This window comes from Gobio gobio (assembly GCF_949357685.1).
Source record: "Gobio gobio genome assembly, chromosome: 25".
Classification (NCBI taxonomy): Eukaryota; Metazoa; Chordata; class Actinopteri; order Cypriniformes; family Gobionidae; genus Gobio; species Gobio gobio.
In genome coordinates this window covers 26487914-26503901 of record NC_137121.1, presented here as the reverse complement: position 1 = coordinate 26503901, position 15988 = coordinate 26487914, and the positions used below count along the sequence as shown (strand labels likewise).

General features: G+C 43.8%; 1 protein-coding gene across 1 annotated transcript in view; it reads left to right on the top strand.

Annotated features, from left to right (window-relative positions):
• Positions 1–15988, top strand: part of ces2b (carboxylesterase 2b) — a 75714-nt gene that overhangs the window by 46837 nt on the left and 12889 nt on the right. Inside the window, exons 29-34 of the mRNA XM_079809658.1 lie at positions 4861–4913; positions 6909–7062; positions 14368–14472; positions 14571–14669; positions 14790–14936; positions 15050–15127. Coding sequence (XP_079665784.1) covers positions 4861–4913; positions 6909–7062; positions 14368–14472; positions 14571–14669; positions 14790–14936; positions 15050–15127 — 636 coding nt within the window. The remainder of the gene's footprint in view (positions 1–4860; positions 4914–6908; positions 7063–14367; positions 14473–14570; positions 14670–14789; positions 14937–15049; positions 15128–15988) is intronic.

The window sequence follows — 15988 nt, the reverse complement described above, 5'->3', positions numbered from 1 at the left end:
AATGAAATGCCTAAAATGACAGAAACTATCTTTAGGAAACAATTATTTGAAGTGTAATTGAATTGTTTAGTGTGTCTTGCGTCCATTCTAATACATGGAGGGGTGGGGTTTAGGAGCTATACTGGGACCAGCGACCGGGGGGCGATCGAGGCGCGGAAGCTTCAGTTTCTGACAGGAGGTGGTGGGTGGGGGATGACTCTGGTCGCTCCTCCTACTGGTAAACTCCCTTCTGTAGGAAGGGCGTTCTCTGGACTGAGAGGGGGAGGGGTTAGGAGAGTCCCTCGCTCTCCTCGACATGAACTGCTTAATAGCGGCAGACTGGGATTTTGCAGCTCTGAACTTTTCAACCACAGTGTTGACCGCCTCCCCAAACAAACCAGATTGAGAAACCGGAGCGTCCAAAAGGAAAACCTTTTCCTTGTTGCGGATCTCAGTAAGGTTGAGCCACAGGTGGCGCTCTGCTGCCACCGCGCCCGCCATTGATCGTCCTATAACGCGAGCTGTGTGATTAGTAGCCCATAAAGCCAAATCCGTGGCTTTGCGCAGCTCCTTCACTGCTTCCGGTGTCAAACCGGCGCCCTCGTCCATATCCTTTAACACATCCGCCTGATAGGTCTGGAGAATGGCCATAGTATGAAGAGCCATGCCAGCCTGACCAGCCGCCGTGTAGGACCACTTCCGCCCTTATCGGTAAGTCCTACACGGCGGCTGGTCAGGCTGGCATGGCTCTTGGTTTAGTGGGAAGAAGGGGGCGGGACTTCCACGAGGGAGCTGAAGAAGGAGCGAGGTGAGTGGCCAGCGTGTCCTCAACCGCGGGAATGGCGGAATAGCCCTGCTCCACAAAACCCACGAGGTTGGTGAAGTCAGTGGCTGCTGCGTTAGTTAGGCGGGCTGAGAACGGCTGCTTCCAGGATCTGGATATCTCACTGTGCAGATCACTGAAAAACGGCAGCTTCCTCCGCGATGGCCTGGAATTAGGGCCACTGAGGAATCTCTCGTCCAACCGAGAAGATTGAGCTTCGCGGGGTTCGTCCGGCCACTCAATAGCGAGCTTTTCCATAGCGCGCGAAAGTACGTCAACGAGCTCCGCATATGCCGCTGATGGCCGCGCTTCCTGGCTGCTAGGTGGGAGAGCGTCGTCATTAGTAGCAGGCCCGAAATCCTCGGAGTCGGACGCTGCAGTGAAAAAGACATCATCCAGTCCGAAGGAAACCGCATCGCGTGCCTCCGGGCTGGGACAAAGATAGTCATGCGAGTATTCCACGGACGGAGTCCCGAGCACGTGCTCGGGGGAGAGAGGGAGAGAAAGGGCGAGACCCGTCTGCTCGCACTCCACATCCTCGAGCTCAACATCCGAACCCCAGGTTGCGGATCCAAGAGAGGCCTGCGTGGCCTCTGGAGCGCGACGGGGGAAAACAGAAGACTCCCTCTCAAAAACCGCGAGCCTCGAGTGGAGGGTTTTGAGAAGGAGGTTATCGCAGTACTTGCAGTTAGAAAAACCCTGAACCGCCTCACGTACGCGAGAAAACCCCAAACATTTAACGCACTTACTGTGGGGGTCGTCAATTGCGATGAAGCGAGTGCACGGCGGTGGGCAACGACGGAATTCCATAACACTTCACCGCAAGGAGAACAATGTTCCACAATCCGCAGTCGCTGAAGTGCTGAAGATAAAGGTCGACTGAAAATCCAGAAATTTGGGCCAGAGAAACCGAAGGGCATGAAATGGCCGCTTCGTGAAGGCAGAGAAATCTGAGGAGCAGATGGCGCGCGCGCCAGTATTTTGTGGCGACGTCAGAGCGTCTGGGCGGCGCCCGCGCCATCAGCCAATGAATTGGCGTGATTCTATAAGGGCTTCAGACAATCGGCACACCCAGAGGGCGTTCCCATTACGTCATAAAGTGACGCAGCGTCGAGTGAACCTATGAAAGAGAACGAGCAGCGCACCGAGGTAAGATAAACAGCTGAATTTGAGGAGTCAATACAGCAATGTTTCCCGACTGTTTACGATTAAAAAAAAAGTTAAACAATGCACATTGATTTCCAGGGATGCAAACTACTGCTGACCATTTTGAATTTCTCAGATTGTAGGCTACGTTATTCGACACACAATACACAAAGAAACATTAACGTAGCAGTTTTCAGCATATCAGAGTGAATGTTTGTGTGTATACGTGTCCAGGCTTCAGTGATATTAGTCATTTGAAAATTATTCATAAAACTCAAAATATTATTTTCACTAAAACATGGTAAAACTGGCAACTTTCATTTTCAAGTAGCCTATGTCCAGTGAAGGAACGTGTCATATAGCCTACTAAAATAAATATAGGCTATTTGCTAGTTAGTTCACATGCATTACTTTACACACTAGCAATAACAGTTTGCAATAATTAAGACTTTTTAAATGTTTTTGAAAGGAGAAGGCTGAATATATTTGATTAAAAATACAGTAAAAACACAATATTAATAAATAATACAATAATACAATAGCTGTTGTGAATATATTGTAAAATGCTTTTTATTCCTGCGATCAAAGCTGAATTTATCATTATTAATCCAGTATTCAGTGTCACATGACCCTGCAGAAATAATTCTAATATGCTGTATTTTTCATTAAAAGATTTGATTGTATTTTGCTTGGCCAAAAAAAAAAAGGACACTGAAAAATTGTTAACATGAAAATGTACTTATAATATAGTACCGTAAATTAACTGGTTTGACTCAAGTTAAAAATATAATTAGCCTTTCTTGTTTGAATCAAATTGACTACATTAGGTTAGCTCATTTTAAGGGTTCAGGTAATGCAGATCCTTACAAGAACACACCACTATTCCAAAACATTACTAATAATTCTCTTTTAAGATTTATGGTAGATTATGCCATTAGGTAAATGTAATATTGTACACTTTATTGCCAAAGGTATTGGGACATCCCTCCAAATCATTGAATTCAAGTATTCCAATAACTTCCATGGCCACAGGTGTATAAAATCAAGCACTAGGCATGCAGACGCTTCTACAAACATTTGTGAAAGAATGGGTCGCTCTCAGGAGCTCAGTGAATTCAAGCGTGGTACCGTGTTAGGTTTCCACCTGTGCAAAGTCCATTTGTGAAATTTCCTCAATACTAAATATTTTACAGTCAACTTTAGTGGTATTATAATGTTAGTGGAAGCAATTGGGAACAACAGCAACTCAGCCACGAAGTGGTAGGCCACGTAAAATCACAGAGCGGGGTCAGCGCATGCTGAGGCACACAGTGCGCAGAAGTCACCAACTTTCTGCAGAATCAAAAGCTACAGACCTCCGAACTTCATGTGGCCATCAGATTAGCTCAAGAACAGTGTGTAGAGAGCTTCATGGAATGGGTTTCCATGGCCGAGCAGCTGCATCCAAGCCTTACATCACCAAGTGCAATGCAAAGCATCGGATGCAGTGGTGTAAAGCACGCCGCCACTGGACTCTATGTTCTCTGGAGTGACCAATCACGCTTCTCTGTCTGGCATACCGATGGACGAGTCTGGGTTTGGTGGTTGGCAGGAGAACGGTACTTGTCTGACTGCATTGTGCCAAGTGTAAAGTTTGGTGGAGGGGGATTATGGTGTGTGGTTGTTTTTCGGGGGTTGGGCTTGGCCCCTTAGTTCCAGTGAAAGGAACTCTTAATGCTTTAGCATACCAAGACTTTTTGGACAATTTCATGCTCCCAACTTTGTGGGAAGAGTTTGGGGATGGCCCCTTCCTGTTCCAACATGACTGGGCACCAGTGCACAAAGGAAGGTCCACAAAGACATGGATGAACGAGTTTGATGTAGAGGAACTTGACTGGCCTGCACAGAGTCCTGACCTCAACCCAACAGAACACCTTTTGGATGAATTTGAGCGGAGACTGCGAACCAGGCCTTCTCGTCCAACATCAGTGCCTGACCTCACAAATGTGCTTCCCATATTTTTTCCACCACCACATCCCTTTAGGGGCTCCACACTAACATGCTTTTGGGCGCTTTTACTTCAAAAAGTAACTGGACATGTATGCGCACATTGACAGGTCTTGTTTTAAAAAACACTATTAAAGGTGTGTATATGACAGGCCTACATATAGCATATAACATAAATTAAATAAATATAAAATCAATAAATAAGTCTAGTATATATTACTAAATATTATTGTCATAAATAAATGTGAAAATTAATAGCAAATCATACTGTAAAAAAATAGCTTTAAGCTCTATTTTTAATGAATTATGCAGGTCCTGTCCTGCAAACCAAACTTGGGGTCCTGAAAGGATTGCACGTGAAAGTAAAGGGAAAGGACACAGTCGTCCATTCTTACCTGGGCATTCCGTTTGCCAAGCCACCCGTGGGTTCATTGAGACTCGCTCCACCCCAACCTGCAGAGAAATGGGACGGTGTGAGAGATTCTACAAAACAGCCACTCATGTGAGAGTTATAGTAATCTACCGTAATCCACCTGTAAATTGATGCTTTTGCTTGGTCCTAGTTTTTACACTGGACATCAATTGCTGTCACTTGTGTTACTCTGTGTCTGTCCCAGATGTCTGCAGGATAAGCAGCTACTTGAAGAATTTGTAGCCAACATATCTATGAATATAAAGGTTCCTGATTCAGCAGAGGACTGTCTTTACCTCAACGTCTACACACCTTCTAAACCTGGAGCAAATGACAAGTTGCCTGTAAGTGTGAATGATTTGGTTGAGCGCTGTTGCTGTTTCATGCATATATGTTTGCATTTTAATATTTTTTTTTATTAATGTTGCAAAAGGTTATGTTTGGGATCCATGGTGGAGGTTTATCAATGGCCTCTGCATCCACATTTGAGGCATATGGTTTGGCTGCTTATCAGGATGTAGTTGTGGTCATGATTCAATACAGGCTTGGCCTACTTGGATTTTTCAGGTAAAAACTAACTGTTACCAACATAAAGATCTAACAAAATCCAAAATAGCTTCAGTTAAAGGCATGGTACGTGATTTGATCCAGAAACATTTGCTATCATTGCATTTGGTGTGAATGAGGGCTGGGCGATATGGACCAAAAAAAAAAAACATATCTGTATTTTTTGTCTGAATGGCGATACATACAAAAAAACAAAAAAAACAAAAACGAATTTCACATCCTTCCCAATGTTGTCCTACACACAATGTTTATATTGAAGGCTATGAAAACAAATATAGTGAATATAACCATGTAGTCAAAAGGGTCATCTTTTTTGCATAACCATGCAAAAAAGGGTCATCACATTAGGCTACATTCAATCTAAAAATAAAAATATTGATTTTTAAATCAAAAGTTAATATTACTAAACTAGACTAAAGCACAGACTAATTAGCCTATTTTAGGCTATTTTGATTACCTACCCCATTACAATAGTCACTTTACAGTTATTGCATAAAATACATGGCACATTTATTGTTCAACAACAAATATGTTAACAAAATGTATATGTAACGAGGTATGTAAGTTCGGGGAAGAAGGAGGCGGGAACCGGCGAACAATAAACAACATACTTTAATCAAAATAATACAAACAAAGTAAAAGTAAAAGCGGCAGCCCCTCACGGACGACTGCCGCGCACATACATAAACAAAACGTAAACAAAATATAAATCATAGTCCAGGCCTGGTCCTCTCTCATCCTTCACTGTCGTCGCTCCTCCTTTATACTCCCGTCACTCCTCCGTGAGACACGAGGCCAATGCGGCACGCAGCTGGCGCTCATCATCATAATGACCGCGGCCTCGTCCCGCTCTCACGGTCCCTCAGCCTCGCTGCTCGCCACAGTATATTTTAGTCAGAATTATGGCACTCCTATTCTATTGTGCTTTGTTTGTTTGACACAAATGCGTGTGGTGGTGCTCGTTCATGGAAGTCTGTGAAGTTTCGTTAGCAGAAGGCTCATCCACTCCTGACAATAGTGTTGTAGTCAAGACCACCTAATCCGAGACCAAGACCAATGTGTGTTGAGACCAAGACAAGACCAAGACTTTGAGGGGTTGAGACTAAGATAAGACAAAGACTAAGGGAAGGTGAGACCGAGTCAAGACCAAGACCTGACATGCACTCCCTAAATTCGGAAAGATCCACATTATCGCCTGATCACACTACCGCATATTGTACAAACTCAATATACTGGCCAGACCTAGTCTGAATGCAAGGATATGATATCCTACCTGCCTGTCAACATATTTTCATAACTATTTTCATAAGACATCACACGTCGTCAGATTTAGACAGACGTCAGGCACTGAGCACCACAACCAAAATGGCAGCCACCTTTTACAGTTCCTCCTGAACCAAAAAGAGCTTATGTTGCGTTCACGCCATGACTACTGCAATTTGGAAGAGATAAACTTGTGATGTTATCCTAAGAGCGGTTCGTGGCTCAAATTTATGCATTTCTAGGTCAACACTATCAACGGCGCGGTCTGATCAGAGCTCTCTAAGTTGCTTATGTTCATTCTTATTGTAATGTTATGTGCTTTGAGACATAAGGTAGTTTCTTCGTCTCTCGTGATGCTAGGAGGCGTAGCTTTGGAAAGCGCTCTGAAGGGAGGGTGGGATCTTATGCTTTCAAAGATAACTTGCTATTGCTAGCCTCTACAAAAGACGTGCAGTATTAGTATTAGTTATGAATTGAGAGAAAGTGTAATGCGCAATATGGTCGAATAAGTCCCTCCTTCTAAATAAAAGAGTTGCTATAGAACCAGTCAGTGTTTCATTCAGCAGGCCATGTGCCTTTGGACTTCAGACTTACGTAATCTGTTTGGACAGCCATAAAGTCCTACCAGCTCATGATTGTAATGCTTTAGACTCTCTTATTAGTGTAATTGATTCAATGCAATTGAGGTCTAAGGTCTCTAATGGAGTTGTATGATGATATTCTGCCCTTTAGCACAGGAGATGAACAGGCGCCAGGAAACTATGGTCTTCTGGACCAGGTGGCTGCACTTCAATGGGTCCATGAGAACATCCACAGTTTTGGGGGCGACCCTGGATTAGTGACCATCTTTGGAGGGTCTGCTGGAGGAGTCAGTGTGTCTTTACATGTAAGTATTTATAATAATAATAATAAAAATTGTAATATTTACTTCTTTGAAAAGATTATTTTAAGTTTTAATTTAATGGCACTAAAATGTCAGGCAGTGTATTATAGTATTTATTAAATAGGCCTTTTACAAAGTCTTGATTTTGTTTTTTTTCATGCTTGTCGGATGTCCAAAACAATTGAACATTGTTTCAGAACCTCCTTTCCCAGAGCATTTTAATGTGGTGTGTCTAGTTATGAGGAATTAGATATGAAGAGAAAGTTGAGGCGGGTGTTATTAATAGTTTGCCCTAATAGTCTTAGAGCCTTTTATTCCTCCCAGATCTTCACATTGAGGTGTTTGAGATCCTAGAGGAATTTGTGTGAGCTCTTATAGTGTGTCCCATGTAGGTAAACTATTCACGTGAGGAGGGGCTGTGCATTGGTTGCTATAATTGCCATGAGGAATCTGTGATGAAAAGAATAAGCAATCTTGCACTCGAACTGCCAGTGAGCCAGTAGTAGAGACGTTACAGAGGCGAGGTCTAGGTGAGCAGCTTTCAGGCTATATGGTGGTCTAGTGATGGTTCTTGAGCAATGCACTTTACTCCATGTTGCTCCAGGGGGATTGTCCCTGTAATAAGTGTATTGTAAGTCGCTTTGGAAAAAATCATCTGCCAAATGCTTAAATATCCCTCTGTAAGGGTTGATGGAGTAGTATTTGGCAGAGAGGAATGAAACATTATCCCTCTTTCCCTATAGGCTCCCCTATAGTCAGTTTACGCTGATGGTGGGGTCTGCCTTCATGCACCTACAGGTGTTTTCCTATGGAGGAGTTAAAAAGGTAGATAGTGCTTCAGAAGAAGAATAACTGCTCTATAGTTCTCTCCAGCTTTTTAGGCTTGGACAGTAGAGCGGACACAGTTTGTTCGCTTTTCTAGGAGAACCCTGCTTAAAGGGGATGTCTAATGCTATTTGATGCATTCTGACTTATTTACACTGTTAAAGAGTTGGATTCTCATGCTAAACATGGCCAAAGTTTCAAAAAACAAGTTGGACGTATGAAGGAGTATTTCTGTTAAGTTCTGATAAGTTTCAAGTATGGCCCTGTATGACATCATAAAGGGCAGAATTCCTTGTATGGGCACCTCTCCCGGATGTGCATGTGCGTTTGTGTAAGAAAAATATCCATATTCAAAACTTTACCAAGTAAACATTCGGCCGACCGCATTCCATGGAAAAGTGCTGAATGTTATAATAATTAATTAATTTGTTACATTTATATAGCGCTTTTCTAGGCGCTCAAAGCGCTTTACATATAGAAGGGGGAATCTCCTCAACCACCACCAATGTGCAGCTCCACCTGGATGATGCGACGGCAGCCATTTTGCGCCAGAACGCCCACCACACACCAATTGATTGGTGGAGAGGAGACAGAGTGATGAAGCCAATCTGTATACACTCTAAAAAAAAAAAGGTTCTATATTGCACCAAAAATGGTTCTTGGCTCGTAATCATAGGGGAACCTTTTTTAGTGCTATATAGCACCAATTTTGGTGCTTCAGTGGTTCTTCAGCGGTTCTTCAGAGGTTCTTCACCGGTTCTTTGACTAAGGTGCTATATAGCACCTCTGAAGAACCGCTGAAGAACCACTGAAGCACCAAAATTGGTGCTATATAGCACTAAAAAAGGTTCCCCTATGATTACGAGCCTTTTTTTTTTAGAGTGTATGGGGATGATTAGGAGCCCATGATGGACAGGGGCCAATGGGCAAATTTGGCCAGGATGCCGGGGTTACACCCCTACTCTTTATCGAAGGACATCCTGGGATTTTTAATGACCACAGAGAGTCAGGACCTCGGTTTAACGTCTCATCCGAAGGACGGTGCTTGTTACAGTATAGTGTCCCCATCACTACACTGGGGTGTTATGACCCACACAGACCACAGGGTGAGCACCCCCTGCTGGCCTCACTAACACCTCTACCAGCAGCAACCTGGTTTTCTCAGTTGGTCTCCGCCCTGCTTAGCTTCAGTGGGAAACCAGTCTTGGGCTGCAGGGTGATATGGCTGCTGGTTGCTTGTTGAAAGTGAAACTCAATATGCGTTCGTGACGTCATGACGAGCCTACCTGGTCGCGTTAGTCTTTCGATCGGCAGGGGAACTTTCAACAATTTTTCCATAAATTGCACAGGGAAGGCGGTCGGCCGAAAGTTTACTTTATAAAGTTTTAAATATGGATAGTTTTCTTACACAAACGCATCGATTCGCTTCAGAAGGCCTTTATTAACACCCCAGAGCCGTGTGGAGCACGTTATTTAATGGGCAGATGCACTTTTTATGGACTTCAAAAACAGAGCAACTATTAATCAAATTCTAATGCTTGGATTAGCCTGGACTTTTGTAATTTAACTCCGATTTTATTCGTCTGAAAGAAGAATGTCATATACACCTAGGATGACCTGAGGGTGAATAAATCATGGGCTAATTTTCATTTTTGGGTGAACTATCCCTTTAATGTTTACATTTAGGGGCTTAAGCACTGAGTATAAATTAATGTTAAGAGTGTGAGTCATTATCTTATCTGGTCCAGAGCAATGCTTTTGTTCATTATGTTCCTCTGGGGCATAGGTCCAGTGGTCTGATGTTGAGTGAAAGTTTGAACTCACGGTGAGATTAAGTGATCTGCTTATCTGTGCCTGAGCAATGCTGTTGTTCAACATGTTCCTCTGGGGCTTAGGTCCAGAGGATGAACTGATGTTAAGTGAAAGTGTGAAGTCATGGTGAGATTAGGTGATCCGCTTTCTTATCTGGTCCAGAGCAATGCTGTTGTTCAGCATGCTCCTCTGTAAGGTCTGCTGAGGGCCGCTGAAGGTGTTGGTCATGGTGAGATGATGCAACCCCTTCACTTTTAATAGGATTTCCTCCCTCCAGCGTATCTGGTGGTGTTAGGCAGAATGTGTCTGCAAGGAAGAGGAGGTTTGGTAGTTCAGTTCCCTCTCCATTCCCACTACACTGCAAAAAATGCTCTTCTTACATAGTCATTTTGTCTTGTTTCTAGTCTGAAAATCTAAAAAGTCTTAAATTGAGATGCATTTACTAGATAAGTAAAGTGACATCAGATATTTTTCCTTTTTTTCTTGGAAAAAAAAATCAAAATGAAGTGAGTTTTTGCTTAAAACAAGCAAAATGATCTGCCAATCTTGTTTCTGATTGAAATCTTGTTTCTGTCCCAAACAGAAATAAGATTATTTTTCTCACCCCATTGAGAGATACTTTTGCTTGTTTTAAAGGGTTACTTCAGTGATTTAGCATTAAGCTTTGTATCAGTAGAAACCTACTGAGACGAGAGAATTATGCATTTTATTTCTTTCTGCATGTGATTTTTAGAAATCACACAATTTATTTTTAATTTTTTTGGATATTTGGACTGGAAACAAGAAAAAATACTAAATAAGAAGAGCATTTTTTTGCAGTGTACATTGATATAATGTAAAAGCCAAGCAGTAGACATCAGTTAGTTGAAGAGTAGTCATCATAGCTGAAGGGGGCTACTTGTCATCAGTAGCCCCCTTCAGTGTAGGAGGTGATAGTGAGTTGAGCTTGAGTGACCAGGAGTTGAAGTAGGGTTGAGCTTCCTAGCAGGGGAGCACAAGTAGAGCTTGACAGCTGAGATTGAGTATGAAAAATCTCTTTCTCGCTTGTCTCGCTGTCATATTGGGTTTGAAGCAGGCTTACGCTCCTCATGAATAGGTTAATCCCGTCCCCAGGCTACTCGAAGATTAGAGTGGAATGGTTGTATCGCGGTTTGTATCTGGCTGTCCTGTAGCTGTGGCTCGTATTAGTTTAATACAATTAAAACAGGAACGGCTGAGCATGGAGACTTTCCCTTTCAGTCAGTCCACTACAAGCTACGTCACTGACTGACGGAATGGGGTCCCAATTTAATCTCGCCACAATGGCTGTCTGCCAGTATCCTGCACTGACCTGAGATCCCTGCCGTGAGTCTATGCACAAAAGTGTTGGGTGTCGCCCAGCCTGCAGCTCTATAAATGTCTGAACCTGGTATGCCAGGACAATAGTGTCCACTATCCAGTGGGACAACCTCTGCTTGGAGAGAGCCTTCCCTTTCCGTTGCTCTCTGAAACAGGCAAAGAGCTGGTCTGAGGTCCTGAAACACTGCATTCTGTCTACATAAGCACAGAGAGCGCATACTGGACAGAGCAGTGCCAAGGCTGGGTCTCCAGGGGTAGCGCTTGCAGGTTCACCACCTGATCCCTAAAAGGAGTGGCGGGAACCTTGGGCACATATCCAGGCAGGGGTCTCAGGATAACATGAGATTTAGCTGACCTGAATTCCAGGCACGCTTCGTCAACCGATGCCTGCAGGTTCCCTACCCTCTTGATGGAGGCCAAGGCAATCAAGAGCGCTGTCTTCATAGAAAAGAACTTAAGCTCAATGGACTGCAAAGGCTCAAATGGAGCTCTCTGCACGGCAGATAAGACCACTGCATGGTCCCAAGAGGGCATCTGTAGAGGACGAGGAGGATTTATCCTCCTTGCTCCTCTAAGGAACCTGCAGACGAGTGTTTCTCAGGGAGTAAAACCAGTGGAAATGGGAAGTGTCGTGGGAAGCAAACAGATCTACCTGTGCGTCGCCGAACAGTACCCTAATCAGCTGAACCGACTGGGGATGGAGTGTCCATTCCCTCGGAAGTGGCTGAAACTGTGAGAGCTTGTCGGCTGCACGATTCAGTTCTCCCGGAATGTGAATGGCTCAAAGTGACCTCAGATGCTTCCAATTCCATAAGAGGAGATGGCGGGCGAGTTGCGACATCCGGCGGGAGCGTAGACCACCTTGTCGGTTGATCTACTGGTTCCGTGTTGTCTGATCGGAGTCGGACTAGTATGTGAGTATGTGTTTGTCCTTCAGCAGGGCTTTGCAGGGCTAAATGTATGGCCAGCAACTCGATGCAATTGACATGCCATAGGCGCTGGGGTCCTTTCCAGGAGCCTGTGGTAGCATGACCATTGCACATGGCACCCCAGCCTGTGGCAAGGGCATCTGTTGATACAACAACATGCCTGGAAACTCATTCTAAAGGGGATGTGGGTACCAGAGGGTTTCCCATCTCTGAGAAAGGAGGTCCTTCCTCAGAGGGATCGACCAGGGAGGTGCTGTTGCAAGGAGTACGAGTTCGGAGAACCAGGTCCGGCCGGGATAATATGGGGCGACGAAAAAGACCTGCTCCCTGTCCTCCATGATCTTGCACAGGATCTGTGCGAGAAGGCTCACTGGGGGAAACACATACTTGTCGGTTGATGTATGCTACTGTCACCATGTTGTCTAAAAACGGACCAGTACGTGTCTGTCCAAAAGGCAGTTGAAAGCGGTGCAGGGCAAGAGGTACGGCCAGCAACTCGAGGCAATTGACATGCCATTGGTGCTGCGGTCCTTTCCAGGAGCCCACATTGCACATGGCACTCCAGCCCGTGGCAGAGGCATCTGTTGATACAACAACATGCCTGGAAACTTGGTCTAACGGCACTCCGGCCCGTAGAAAAGTGAGGTTTGACCACGGGGTAAAGGTCTGAAAGCAGGCCCGAGTGACTGGGACCTGGAGCGTGCCTGGTTGCCATACCCGTCTTGGAGGTGAACATGTTAGATCTTGCTTTAACAAAGAATAGGGCAGATGTAACATTTTCTGGCTCAGGGGAAGGCTGCTGCTGGGGCCTGGCAGGAAGGGGGGAAATATATGTTTAATAGCCTCAGTCTGCTTCTGCGCGGCCTAGAACTGTTGGGCAATGTCCCAACAGCCCCGACCGCCGACCGCACTGCCGAAAAGCCAAGACTCAACAGGAGAGTTGAGGAACTGGCAGGTTGAGGCAAAGATGACATTCCTGGACTACACAAGTGGACATCACCTGACCAAGAGAGCATGCAGGAACCTTGCAGTGACTTGAAGGATTGCCATAGCATGCAAAGTAGACACGGCCTGGTCCACAGCTCTATAAGTCCTTGCCACCAAAGTAGACATAAATTTACAGGCTTTGGACAGGTCATTAGAATCAGTGAAAACTTCAGGCAGGTGTGTTGAGATAAACATGTAGAGGAATAAACACCTCTGTGCTATGACCATAGACCATTACATGCATCTCAGTTCATTTTTTGTGAAACTATATAGCATTCAAATAACAAGTTAATCTTGAAAAATGAAAGAGCTTTCAATTCTGTCATCATTTACCCACCCTCAAGTTGTTCCAAACCTGTATGCGTGTCTTTCTTCTGCTGAACACAAAAGAAGATATTTTAATGAATGTTGGTAACCAGACAGTTGACCATAGCCATTGATTTATATAGTAAGAAACAATACAATGGATGTCAATATCTTCTTTTGTGTTCAGCAGAAGAAAGACACTCATAAAGGTTTGAAACAACTTGAGGGTGAGTAAATGTTCTCTCTAATGAAGAAGCATCAATTAGGCTACTGCGAAGTACACATGCTAAACCAAAATGGGCGTTTACCAATCAGTGGCCAGTTTCAAACTACAATAGATGTTTTTCAACCCTTTTTCAACAGACTTGCTAAACTCATGAAGGCCCACCCCTAAACCAAGCCGCCAGCGGATTAGAGAAAATCAGGTATTGCGATTGAAAATGCCCATCGTGGTTTGAAAATGCCCCACTGATCAGGAAACACCCACTAGTGTTCTGCAGAGATACACACCTGCATGATCTTGTGCTCATCAACTACACATCACTGTTAGTTCAATGTTCAATGAGTCTCCATGTGTACTGATGACTTTCATCACAGTTTCAATGCTGATCCAACACTCTTTAAACATTGAAATGTCAATCTTAACCAAAATGATGGTTTGGATCAAAACTCAACATTGTATCAACGTTGCCATGCTGTCTGGGCAGCCAGAACTCGGATTACACCTATCAAAATTGGGGACACTTGGGGACCATATACAGGCTAGGGGAACTCATATTAATGTTAAAAAACCTCATACAGTGAAATTTTCATGCCATGGGACCTTTAAGCCTGAAAAGTTTGTGCTTGGTTACCTTCGCAGCACATAGTCAGGCATTGGTCAGCATGGCCTAGTGCAGTGGTCACCAACCTGGCATTTTATTCATGATAGGGTGTTATGAGGTTAGGCCGACACTTTGAGGAGCCAATGGAGTTACAAGGTCTAGTCACAAGCTCTTTTTAGTACTTTTAAGTAAAGCAGTGTTTTAAAAAGTATTGTATTCTAGTATATGTGAGACAAAAAATTGGCATCATGTCATTGAACCAAATCATTTCTAAAAAAATGTCATAGGTTCTATCACCATTATCTGCAAACCTCTTCCATCATGCTATCGCAGAGAGCGGTACGGCAGCAATGGATGCTCTCATGAGTCCCAACCCTCTGCCATTAGCTCAGGTCAGCTACACCTGTTCAAATTCTAAATAAATTCATTTAGAACTTTCTGTAGTAATAATTAAATTTAATTTATGTAAATGTCACTTGTTACTCTCTAGGCTGTAGGAAATGTATCTGGCTGTGATATTTCCAGCACAAAGAAGATTGTTGACTGTGTGATGCAGCTAACAGAAGAAGACATCTTGACTATTACTAAGGTCTGTTTGTCCAAATACTGTAATTTCTTTGTAGAATCTATGAGAACACTCACAAATATATGCGAGAAGTTCTCTTGTATACTAAACGGTGTGTTTGCAAATGTTTGTCTTTTGAAACAGGAGCATCCAATGCTTCGTTTTGGAGTGTCAGTGGATGGCCAGTTCCTTCCAAAACCTGCAGCAGAGCTTCTTCAATCCCACCAGTTTAATAAAGTGCCTCTGATCACTGGAATCACTAATGATGAGTGTGGATTTATGCTGCCTAATGTAAAGACAGACTTCTTCACTTTTAAAATTTGTAATAAAAAATAAAATAAAATACAAGCTACCATGAGAGCATATTCACAGTATATTCACGTTTAGCAACTGTTTTTCCGTAGGCCTTTTTACCTAAAGGATGGACTGATGGGATGGACATGGAGCAAATTGTGCCGTTTTTGACCATGTTAAATCAAGCTGTAAGAGTTGACCATGTTAAATCAAGCTGTATTCTATTTGCATATCGAATCTGACAGTCAGCGTTTAATTTACATCAGCATGAGTTGGAAAATCGAGAATTCGCTATAAATATTCACAAAGTTGGAATGCTATGCTTTAAAATGATACGAACGATACTGAAGCGAGCAGAGAAAAATGGATGAAGGAAAGGTATAAATAAATTCAAATAAAGTTACTTTTAGATGTTTAGTTGCTATTTTTGGAGCCTTGGGATGGATAGATGAGGGCTCAATTAACTCATTTTTGTGAAAACCTCAAATTCGAACAAAATTTAAGTGAATAACACTGATTATCTCTTCATCACGGCACCTGTTAGTGGATGGGATATATTAGGCAGCAAATTAACATTTTGCCCTCAAAGTTGATGTGTTAGAAGCGGGAAAAATGGACAAGCGTAAGGATTTGAGCGATTTTGACAAGGGCCAAATTGTGATGGCTAGACGACTGGGTCAAAGCATCTCCAAAACTGCAGCTCTTGTGGGGTGTTCCCGGTCTGCACGTGGGGAGCGAAGGCTGGCTCATGTGGTCCGATCAAACAGACGAGCTACTGTAGCTCAAATTGCTCAAGAAGTTAATGCTGGTTCTGATATAAAGGTGTCAGAATACACAGTGCATCACAGTTTGTTGCGTATGGGGCTGCATACCTGCAGACCAGTCAGGGTGCCCATGCTGACCCCTGTCCACTGCCGAGAGTGCCAACAGTGGCACGTGAGCTTCAGAACTGGACCACAGAGCAAAGGAAGAAGGTGGCCTGGTCTGATGAATCACATATTCTTTTGCATCACGTGGATGGCCGGGTGCGTGTGTGTCGCTTACCCGGA